Below are 12,606 nucleotides of genomic sequence, written 5' to 3' on the forward strand. Positions count from 1 at the left end.
TGTTTCAAAACCTAATCTCAATAAAGATTTATTTTCTACTCTAAATTTAATTTTCATCCAATAATTTTATTTTTTATCTCAACTTTCAACATTTTATCATAATATCATGTTTCTATCTCATAATTATGAATTATATCTCATAATTTTGACATTTGTCCCTAGTATTTCAGTATCAGTTTCAAGTTTTGTTATTGTTTAGATTTTTAATGTCATAATTCTGACCTTTTATCATAATTATCACTTTTTTCACTTATTATTTTGACTTTTTTATCTCATAAAAACTTAATTTTAATCTTTGAATTCCAATATTTTTATTTTAATTTCAATGTGATGTCATAATGTTGACTTTTAATTTCAGAGTTTTACTTTTTATCTCTTCATTTTAATATTTTACCTTGTTATTTTAACTTTTACCACTTAATCCAGCTTTTATCTCACAATTAATCCTTCATCTCAAGTTTAAGTCTTATCTTATAAATTTGACTTTAATCTTCTTATCCATTTATTGTTGAATTGCCAAACTTAAGTGGCAGATATGGGCTTCCATGCTCAAAGCTATTTGGACGGATGAGAAAAAACCCTGAAAATTAGTCCAGTAAAATAATAATAATAATAAGGATGATGACGAGGGAAGTTTATGAGTCAGTGTTTAAATATGATCAACCTACATGATAGTAGAATTCTTTAAACATGTAAATAAGGGTGCAGAAAACAGACTCAGTGTGCAGAGACATTAAAGAGCGCCCCCTATGGGTAAAGAGCAAAGACCTCTGAAAAGACCTCAGAAATGTCCTAAAAACAGCCCTGTTCACCTCTGGAGTTTAAGTTCAAGTTACTGATAGATGCATTAACCCTTCTACTTCCTGTAGGTCACATGTGTTCAGGGTGACTCTGCAGACAGGAGATCATCTCCTGGACCGGCCGACCCTCGAAGCAGATCTGATAGACCGCCGTGAAGAGAGGAAACCTGCAGAGAGGACAGAGACAGGGAGGATCAGGATCTGGTTTTTACAAATCCTGCAGAAATTATCCAGAATTATTCTGAAACCATGAAATCATGACTCCAGGGATAAAGATTCGGTATAAGTTTACTGACTTGTCTGTGAGTCCCTTCTGTTTGAGGATATGGTAAACCTCAGCAGACGTTGCCGGACCCTGCAGCTTCTGGCCGTTCAGCATCTCATTCTCCAGCTGCTCGATGCTCTGACGGAGGATGGACGGTTAAAATGTTCATCAGAGAGTATTGATAAGATGACTGCAGAGCTTACAGAGACAACTAGATTTAACAAACACTCACCTTCCCCGTTCTAGAGAACGCCTCGGCCACTCGTCGGTTTCTCCCGCCATAGCACGTCGTGATGAGATCAGCCACGCCGCAGCTCTCCAGGAAGGTCGCCGTGGAAACAGAGCCATTCTTGGAGAAGAGTTTGGCGAAGGCGATCATCTCCATCAGACCCAGACGGATCACGGCAGCCTTGGTGTTATCACCACACTTCAGACCGTCACAGAAACCGGCGCCAACTGCAACGATGTTCTAGAGGACAGATGGTCACAAACATGACACCGGCTTTTAAAGATGGAGTCATGAAAATTAACGTCTGGATTGATCTGGGGATCAAATATCCTCCAGGTTAAGTGTGGATGGATCTAATAATGTTTTTAGTCAGTCCAGTTTAGACGATGACAAATAAAGAAACAGCTCTGAAATAATCCTGACAGGATTTCAGATGGTCTGTGGATCTGAAATGAGTCTGAAAAACTGTCTTAAATGTGTATTATTTCTGACGCCCAGCAGGGGGTGACACCACACAACACAAACACAGTCCTGTCCTGTAGAGGTCTGTGGTAAAACACTCAGACTTCTCTTTGATTTACTCTCTCTTTAAAAACATTTTCCAAACGAGCTTCTGGTCTAAATCTCGGTTTCAGTCTCCTTTAATACAGCAGAGGGCTGTCAAGACCACAGAGTCTGATATTTGATCTACAGCTCATTCAGAAAGTACTCAATCCCCCCCACTGTTTTCATTTTTTTTATGTTTCAGCCTAAAGCTACAGTTGATTAAGTTCATTTTTATTCTCATTAATCAACATCTAAGTACCCCATCATGACAAAGTTAAAACAGAATTAAAGAAAAATGTACAACTTTATTCAAGTTTTAAAAAATGGGAGATGCTGGATGGATGGATGGATGGATGGATGGATGGATGGATGGATGGATGGAGATGGATGGATGGATGGCTGGCTGGAAGGATTGATGGATTGATGGATGGATGGATGGATGGATGGATAGATGGATGGATGGCTGCTTGATGGATGTATGGATGGATGAATGAATGAATGAATGAATGAAAGGATGTATGATGCATGCATGGATGGATGAATTACATATGGATGAATGATGGATTAGAGAATGCATGGATGGATGAGAGGATGGAAGGATAAGAGGAGGTTTGGATTGATGGATGGATGACTGATGGATGGATTTATGGAAGGATGGATAAATTAAGGGATGTATGGATGAGAGGATTAATGCATGGATTGACTGATAAGAGATTGGATGGATGGATGGATGGATGGATGGATGGATGGATGGCTGCTGGTTATATGTATGGATAGATGGATAAATGAAGGGATGTATGGATGGATGAGAGGATGATGGATGGATAGATGAATACATGGATGAATGGATAGTTAGATGGATGAGAGAATGGATGGGAGAATGGAGGGATGGATGCATGGATGGATGGATGAGAGGATGGATAGATGGATGAGAGGATGTATGGACAGATAGATGAAAGCATGGATGAATGGATAGTTAGATGGATGAGAGAATGGATGGATGGATGGATACATGGATGGATGGATACATAGATACATGGATGATGGGATGGATTGATGGATGGATGGCTGCTGGATGGATGCATGGACGGATGAATGAATGAAAGGATGTATGATGCATAGATGGATGGATGGATGGATGGATGGATGGATAGATAGATGGATGATGGGATGGATTGATGGATGGATGGCTGCTGGATGGATGTATGGATGGATGAATGAATGAAAGGATATATGATGCATGCATGGATGGATGGATGGATGGATGGATGGTTGGATGAATTACATATGGATGAATGACAGATGGATTAGAGGATGTATGGATGGATGAGAGGATGGATGAATAAGAAGAGGTTTGGATTGATGGATGGATGGCTGCTGGATTGATGTATGGATGGATGAATGAATGAAAGGATGTATGATGGATGGATGGATGGATGGCTGGATGAATTACTTATGGATGAATGACAGATGGATTAGAGGATGTATGGAAGGATGAGAGGATGGACGAATAAAAAGAGGTTTGGATTGATGGATGGATGGCTGCTGGATGGATTTGTAAGGATGTAGGATGCATGCATGTTTGGATGAGAGGATGGATGCATGGATAGATGTACCTTCAGAGCTCCACACAGCTCCACGGTGTCAGCGTCGTCGACCACGGTGATCCTGAAGTTTGGCGTCTGCAGAAGCTCTTTGAACAGCAGACCATTCTCCAGAACTCTACTGCCTGTAAGATCACATGACACGTGATTTCACACATTATTAATAAACAACTGTTTAGTATGAGACATTTTTTAGAAGATTTAATAGCTGGGTCATAAAACAAAACCTCAAAAGGACTTCAAAATAGCTCCAGATTGATTTTTTTTTTGATTGTTTGTTTTTCTTGCCCTGATTAGACTGGCTGTCACAGCTGTAAAGAGCTCAAAACTTTGACATTTTTATGGCTTTTCTTTTGTAAACTACAGCAGTGGGTCCAGAAGCTTGGGGTGGTTTCTGCAGGACTGGGATTGGGAGAAATTTGATGAGCAAGGAACAAACTTGGACCCAATGATGATGCTCAATCAAGGAAATCTCTTAAAGTGGGTTATCACTGGCAGTGGATGTTTCTGAATCTAGAACCAAACAGGTGTACCAGGAAGTAAAGGAGATGATGAATGAAAAATAAAGGCAAAAATGTTTATAAGATCAACACTCATTATTGATGAAAATCCCTAAATCAGTCTCATGTCTGGTCACAGTCTAGTGTTCCTCCCTACCGATGGTGGTTTCACAGAACTTCTCTGCTGCGACCTCGTTGGCGATGTTGGCCCCCATCAGGACGCTGACGTCGATCCCCATCTTCTCCCTGATGATGTCTGAGATCAGCTTCAGGCCCTCGGGGCCCTCGTCTACACCCTGGGACACAGATAAACAGACTTATGTAGACCTTATGACTGTGGTAATGTTCTGCAGACTCAGATCCATCCTCAGCAGTGAGACGTTTAGGAGCTGATGAGGTTAAAACGGGGAACAGCCTTATGTACAGGGGGCTGTACAGTTTTTAAATCTCTGATTTAGTCCACATGTTGAAGTATCTTTGGATGAGACTTGACATAGTGCCTTCTCCATGCCCATCTACCCTGGTTTCTCTCTCAGGTAGCTCGTGGTAAGTCTACTTTAAATAGTTCTGAAATTATGGCTAATAATCAGACCTAAAAAGCAGCATAGACTGAGTGATGTTGTGGCTGATAAGGGACAGGGCAATATCCTTATGTTGTAAATAGCTGAAAAGTTAAAATCCTCTGGTCCATCAGCAGGCCTTAGACTTTAAATGTGTTTATCATGAAAGCAAAAAATGTCAACAGCTCAGACTAGTAGGGACTGGTTCTCTGTTCCTCCTGGAGAACTGTAGCAAAGAAGAAAGAGGACAGAGCTCACACTTAAGCTCATCCTGTGTTTGGTGTTGTATATCTGTGGAGGTGTCAGACACGTGTCAGGACAGTGTGATGTTGTTAATTAGTAGATTCATATTTTATGATTCTAACACTATTTTTCTGACCTGCTGTGAGCCAGTCCTACCTTGATGAGAGTGATTCCTCGAGCTTTAGATGACACACATCCTGACATCTCATCACACAGTTTCCTGATGAACTGATGAGGAACAACAAACACCAGGAGGTCGGCGCCCTCTGCAGCGTCACGCAGCCGTGGGATGGCAACCTGAGAGGGACAAAAACAAAGAGGCATTCAATCTAAGGCCTGCTTTATGCCAGTGATAATCCTTAGTGACGAAACTCTATAATGAACCCCCCCCCCCCCGCTAAATATAAGCCAAGTCTATCCAGATCATCACAAAGAGGGAATTTACTGAAGCAGAATCAAAATGATCAGCACCATCAAAACTATTCTTGTACTAAATAGTTCTGACAAATATTTTTAAAAGATTCCTGTTAGACATGGGATCAGAAAAATAAACAGCTGCGACTTATTTATTGAAAGACTAAAATTCATGCACTGATGCTTGTAAATTGTCATCTAAATTTGTTGTTGAACTAGTATTCCAGTATTTAGTATTTAGAAGCATGATTATGACAACAGGATGGAGAAAAGCTGTTTAAAAAGGCACTGCTAGCCTCTTCACTGGTGGCTTTGAAAAAAAAAATCAACACACTTTAACTCTATCACTATTAGAACATATATATAGAGAGAGATATAGCAATTTTCTACAAGTGGGACCACAACAAAATCAAAAATGGCCAACTATGGCCAAAATTTTGGCAAAAATGGAGAGTAAAAGGACCTTACATCCCCAGCTTCACCAACATTCGATCCTCTACCTTTTAAGATGAGGTCATCCTGTAAAAACTTTTGGTGCCTTATAAAGCTGTCAAACATTCCATTGTTGCCTTTTAAGATGAGGTCATCCTATAAAATATTCCTTCTTTTCCTTTCAAGATGACATCATCCTAACAAAACATTCTATCTTTGCTTTTAAAGACCATATCAACCTTATCAAACATTCCATCTTCAATTTTAAAGATGATGTCATCCTTAAAAAAACATTCCTTCTTTTCCTTTGAAGATGACATCGTCCTAACTAAACAATCCATCTTTTCATTTAAAGACATCATCATCCTAATCAAACATCCCATCTTTGCACTTAAAGATGATGTCGTCCGAATCAAACAGTCCATCTTTGCCTTTAAAGATGGTATCATTCTAATCAAATATTTCACCTTTGCATTTAAAGACCATATCAACCTTATCAAACATTCCATCTTCAATTTTAAAGATGATGTCATTCTTATAAACATTCCATCTTTGCCTTTAAAAATGATGTCATCCTAATCAAACATTCCATTTTCAATTTTAAAGATGATGTCATTCTAATAAAACATTACATCTTTTCCTGAAAAGATGTCAACCTAATCAAACATTCCATCATTGCTTTTAAAAATGATGTTGTCCTAATCAGAGATTCCATCTTTGCCCTTAAAGATGTCATTCCAATCAAACATTCCATCTTTTTGTTAAAGGATGATGTTGACCTTATCAAACATTCCATCTTTGCCTTTAAAGATGACGTCATTCTAATCAATTATTTCACCTTTGCCTTTAAATACCATATCAACCTAATCAAACATTCCATTTTCAATTTTGAAGATGATGGCATCCTAATAAAACAATCCATCTTTGCCTTTAAAGATGACATCATCCTTATCAAACATTATATCTTTGCACTTAAAGATGATGTCATCCTAATCAAACATTCCATCCTTGCCTTTAAAGATGATGTCATCCTAATCAGACATTCCATCTTTGCCTTTAAAGATGATGTCATCTAAATCAAACATTACATTTCTGCGCTTAAAGATGACATCATCCTAATCAAACATTCCATCTATGCGCTTTAAGATGATGTCATCCTAATAAAACATTCCATATTTGCCTTTAAAGATGATGTCATTCTAATCAAATATTTCACCTTTGCCTTTAAAGATGATGTCACTTTAATTAAACACCCCATCCTTGCCTTTTCAGAGATGTCATGCTTATCAAACATCCCATCCTTGCCTTTTCAGATGATGGCATCTATATCAAACTTTCCATCCTTGCCTTTGCATATGACTCAGTTTAGACCCCAGTTATCATTCCAGTCTAACCAGTACTCCTCAAGGTTTACTGTCTTACCAGTACATCTGTGTGTCCTTTAAAAGCATGTTTATGACAACATGAGGGATAAACGCCATAAAAAAGACACTGCTAATCCCTTAGCTGGCTGCTCATTAGCCCCCCATTAGTTTCAGCATGTAGAGATAGCAGGCCATGGTAAGAGAACCACAGAGGGGATGTATGGGCTGTTGTTAGGATGAGGGGAGGGACAGAGAGTTCTGATATCAGGTCAGCACTGGAGATGGATTGTTAATGCAAAGGATGGACACACAGATTAACGTGGCGTCACCTGGTATCTGAGCAGAGGGTTGACAATGGATGTTAAAAGTCTGCAAAATGTCAAGATAGTATTTAAAAACATGTCTTAAACTGTGTGAAACTCTCTTAAAATGTCTATTTCATAGATTCCTCTAAATTTTAATCCCTGTGTTTTAAAACAATAACTACTATTCTCTGTTATGTTGCAGAGATTTTGTGTTTGGTTTGTTTTTCTGAAGGATAACCCGTTTTTATTCAGCCTAGCTGAGTTCAGGATTTTAACACTTCGTGCTTCTCTCACCACGTTCTCAGGCAGTTTGTACCCGGGCAGATATTTGATGTTTTCATGCTCCGAGTTGATGATGTCAGTGAGCTTCCTGCCATTGATGTTCTCCTCGTAAACCCACATTTTCACCGTGGAGGCGAATCTTTGCAGCCGTGTGGCATTCCTCCCAATGATCCTGGCGATGGCTGAGCCCCTGAAAACACAGAGGAGGTCAGAGTGAAGACTTCAGTAATACTGTCAGAACACTGCACCACCAGGGGGCACTGTTGTACTGATTAACAGAGGCAGCTTTGCACAGCCTACAGATGTAGCTTTATTCTATCACAAAGAATGATCAATAATCAGGTTTATCCAGAAGTCAAGCTCACGGCCTCTCACTAATAAAACAACCTCAAAATCTCTCCTCTTGCTGCTGTGTTACTAATTTTATTTCTCAAAAGTTTAGAAGCAATCCGTCTGTCTATGAAGAGCTTCCCCTACTCCTCGCTGCCACCTCCACCCACTTTTTCAAATGTTTCCAATATTTTTGGCCTGTTGACACAAGTTGATTTTGCTGATTTTGGGTCTGACTTCCTCCTTTCTACCAAGTCAGCAAAGACCTGATTACCTGGTAGTTTTAAAGACTGCCCTTTCCTGTGGTTTGAGGTGCCTGAGGAGTGATTTACCCTCTGCAGACAGCTGAGCATGCTCTCTGTGGATTGCAATGTGGAATGGATGAGCGCCAATTCCAAAGCAAGCTGACTGAAGGAGGAAGCACAACAAACACAGCCATGATAGTGATAGTCACCATGAAACACAATGTTAGATGGACATCAGAAATGGACATCAGGAGGAGCAACTTCCTGTTCAGTGGCCACAGCATGAGCGTTTATACGTTTACTGTTAAACAGACCAAAATCTAACTCAGTGGTTCTCATCTGGTTGGGGATCAGGACCCTTACCATCTCCTCAAGAGAAGTTGTGACTTACAGTATATTTAAAAAAAATCTTCAACCACTGAAATATAGTTCAATTAAATGTTGCATTTTGGACCCTGAATGTAAAAAAACATGACTGAACAAAGGGAACGGGTAAAACAAACATGTTAAAAAAAAAAACATTATAGAGAGATATGCATGCATAAATTGAATATACTCAATTTTCCAGAGACAGTGAGAAAATACAAATTTTTAAAGGGATTTCCTCATCATCTTGGGAAAATAAGTGTGATGATATAGGGGGAAAGACAATAAATAGGTTTAGACCTTCGGAAAAAGACCAAAATTCACCTAACCTTAAAAGGAACCCTGCATAATCAGACAAGTTCATCTTGTTGGACAGATATTTGTATGTCTCATATACTTATTGAACTAAAAAAGTCACAAGATATCTGCAGTTTGAGATATTTGAGTTTATAAATTAACCAGGAGACCGCCATGTTTTGGTCCGTGCTGGCGCCGTGACGTCACAGTTCTGTGGTGTGATCCTCACCGTTCCTATGCAGTAACCTGTTTCAGACAGGCAGCCAGTGTCAGGACTGCATCTCAGAAACGCAGCACGTCTCACGCACGGAAGACTCTAAAATTTGAGGTCTCTTCTATTTTATATTTGCACCACGAGCAGTTATCTGTCCATCCACACAGGAAAATGATAAATACAGAGCCATATTTACCTTGTTGTAGCAAATATTTACATCCACATGGATAGAAAATGTTTGAAATCTGTTTCTTGATGAACCAGATGAAGGCCACGAGCTAAAATGTGTCTGTTTAATAAAGTTGTTCACCAAACTTCTACTCTCTACGAAGCTTTCTGTTACACAGTTCAGGTAAAGATAAACACAGAACAAAAGGATTTACAGATTGCGCCTTTCAAAGTAAAGGTCCACTTTAGCATTTCTTTGGAGATGCTCCGTTCGTGTGTACATAATACTTTTATTTTGAAAAGCTCCAGGCACACTTCCACTACACACTGAATTCAGTCACTTGTAGGGCTGTTCATTGATGTAAAACTTAGAAGAATGACAGAGCTTTGACAGCAGGGAGACAAAACCAACATGCAGCAAACTTATGGCAGCAACAGCTGCAAGCAACAAAACCATCTGAAAAACGGTTACTGCTAAGCAACGGAGAGGAGGGCTGCGGAACCATGATGTCACACTAACGTGGATCAAAACATGGCGGTCTCCTGGTGAGTTTATGAGCTGAAATGAACTCAAAATGCAGATATGTGGGATATTTATTGAGTTTTTTAGTTTAATATACATTTGAGCCAAATATCTATCCAACAAGATAAACTTGTCTGATCATGCAGGGTTCCTTTTAACAATTGTGTGGGTGTCTGTACACTCAGGGTTTTTGTACATTATAGAATTCTTGCCACATTTTTCTGGCACATATTCACACCCACTATGTTAATAACCTGCAGCAGCAACATCAGACTACTAAAACCAATTAACATAATCAAAAATATTCAAACTTATCTTAACCCTTTTACAGGGTCTGTAGATAAAATTAATTGGTAACTTAAAGTTGTCTGGAAATTTTATAAGCTTCTGTAAGTAAAGATGCAGCTGATCAGAGCTCTCCATTGATGAATAACACAGAAATATATGTTATTTACCAACTGTCTTTATCTGTTAAAAAGCATGAGACAAATTCCTTCATGTTCCTGTCTGACAACAGTTTTAGAATACGTTAGAATTAATGTCATAATAGCTCTGGGAGGGAAGGGAGGAAAGAATGCATAGAGGGAGAAAAACAAACACAAACTTCATCCTCTGTCCTGATGTGACTCAGTTAACCCCTGAAAGTGTGCGAACGACACTGCAACTATTAAACACTTCCTGGGCCCCCGTAATAAATGCCCTTGTTGCTTGTTTTTTAAACTCAAAGCATTTTCACAGTTTGGCTGCAGACTGTCCATCTGAGACGCCGCATATCCCAGAATGGAAATACAGAATGGATTCTCTCAGAATGGGAAAAAGTAAAATCAGATTAAACCTCGGAGAGGGTTAATGTACCAAAAGACAAAAGTCAAACCCTGACCCGATAAACCTGATTACAAAACCTTTAGGCTGAGTAGATGGTCTGATTACAGGAAAAAAGCTCTTCCCTCATGAAAACATTCTAACCTAGCAATCATAGCTCATATAGCTCCATTAGCTGATTGAGCTACATAGATAATGAAGCTATGTAGCTAAAGCTAAGCTCACAAAGCAACTATGTTAGCTACATAACCATGATATCTGTGTAGCTTAGTTAGCTTCAGCTAAGTTTGCAAAAGCTCATATTGCTTAGGCTATCTCAGCTTTAGAAAATGATGCTATGTAGCAAAGTAGCCAACATGGCTATGTAGCTAATGCAGCTATGCAGCTAACATAGTTAAAGCTAAGCTCACAAAGCACCTATATAAGCTACGCAGGAACAATATCTAAGTAGCAATGTTAGCTTTAGCTATGTTAGCTTTAGCTGCACTAGTTTTAGCTATGCTAGTTTTAGCTACATTAGCTAAAGCTTACTTAGCCATTCTCTTATGTAGTAACTCTAATTACTTAGCTACTGTAGCTATGTCAACTTTAGCTAAAGCCAAAAAAGCTAAAGTGAGCCACTGTTGGTGTAACTACGTCTAAAACAGGTGAACTGTGGATTAGCCCTGTGACCTTGTTCTCTTTTAATGACATTTTTTAGTCTCTTATGTTGGTAATGTGGTTGTTAATGAATGTAACTGCCAGAATTTGTTTGTGAATAAAGTTGAATTTGGAAGATAAAGTTGAAAGCTGAAGAACTTAAATTAAAAATATGCCGTACCACCAATTTACAACACTTTCTTTCTGAGATAAACAGCGTCTCAGATGAACGGCCTGCAGATGGTAATAAAACGCCCACTGAGGCACACGCTCACTGTGCTTTAATGAGTGTGGTAAAACATTTTAATCATGTCATTACCTCTACTACATTTCTGTAATAAAAACAGATTATTTATGAACTATCTAGCTATTTACTACTGTTGTTCAACTGAAGCAGTTCTAAATGTGGATGTGGTGTTGAGTTTTTAATCAGTTTGGTCAGGCTGGGGAATGTTTGTCCGCTCTGAGGACCCATAGATGGCCTCTATCATGTTTTATTTACCACAGGGGAACGGGAGAACATTGAATTTAAATGTATCATGAAGGAATAAGGAGGGGGCTGAGACTGATAAAAAAGGCTGGCTCACTGTTCATCCTGGTACTGGTCCAGGTCTAGGACTCCTGTTGTGGTATCAGACAGGTTTAAGTCTGGTTTGATTTTTACTAGGACGACATCAGAGTTTATCATCCTGGGACTGGTCCAGGTCTAGGACTCCTGTTGTGGTATCTAACAGGTTTAAGTCTAACAGTACAGACTTTCAGGTGTCTAAATGGTGTGGTGGAGGTCTGAGTTTAGGTCCATGTTGCCCAGCCCTACGGGTCTGTCAGCTTCATCTGCAGCTGTAGAGTAAAACCATCAATCATGTTTTAATCTGGATCAGCGCGTGCATGACCACTCTAACACCTGAATAAACCAGAGTGCCCCCCTCCTCCTCCTCCTCGGTACCTACCAGTTTCCGGAGCCGATGATGCAGACTTTGAGCGGAGCTGCCATGACTGTTACCTGCTCACACGCCTTTCTCTCATAGGTGAACACCTCCTCTCTCTCTCTCACTGCTGCACAGGCACGGAGAGGGACGCGGTGATCCCGGCGGCACGCGGCTACTGCTGATGACGTCACAGCGCGTCGCACAGAGCCCGTAGGGAGATGTAGTTTTTGTGAAACGTTGACGTCACCGGCTCCTTACATAACGGGCTGAATCCATGAATTATGGATGAAATCTTCCGTTATTATCAGGATATCTTTTATTTAGATCAGACAGCAGAGATCCGGATTTATGGCAGTAATAATAAACAGAGGCTGATATCTGAAGGATGTTAGGTTAATATTAAACATGTTTAGTCAAATATCACTGCAGACAAGGAGAACATTTCTCATGTAGACCAGTGGGTCTAAACTGGTGGGTCAGGAGCCAAAAGTGGGTCTTAAAGATGTTTTCAGTTGTGAACGTGTGCCCA

At 39.7% G+C, this 12,606-nt stretch overlaps 1 protein-coding gene across 1 annotated transcript; it reads right to left on the reverse strand.

Annotated features, from left to right (window-relative positions):
• Positions 1 to 346: 346 nt before the first annotated feature.
• gpd1l (glycerol-3-phosphate dehydrogenase 1 like) lies at positions 347 to 12,237 on the reverse strand. Its single transcript, XM_041793754.1, has 8 exons — positions 12,099 to 12,237; positions 7,557 to 7,734; positions 4,904 to 5,044; positions 4,102 to 4,240; positions 3,457 to 3,569; positions 1,298 to 1,534; positions 1,097 to 1,203; positions 347 to 967 (listed from the first exon to the last, which is right to left on the reverse strand). Exons 1-8 carry the CDS (start codon positions 12,140 to 12,142, stop codon positions 871 to 873), a joined length of 1,056 nt encoding a protein of 351 aa, XP_041649688.1. The 5' UTR covers positions 12,143 to 12,237; the 3' UTR covers positions 347 to 870.
• Between the last annotated feature and the right edge of the window lie 369 nt (positions 12,238 to 12,606).

Source organism: Cheilinus undulatus, linkage group 8 (assembly GCF_018320785.1).
Source record: "Cheilinus undulatus linkage group 8, ASM1832078v1, whole genome shotgun sequence".
Classification (NCBI taxonomy): domain Eukaryota; kingdom Metazoa; phylum Chordata; class Actinopteri; order Labriformes; family Labridae; genus Cheilinus; species Cheilinus undulatus.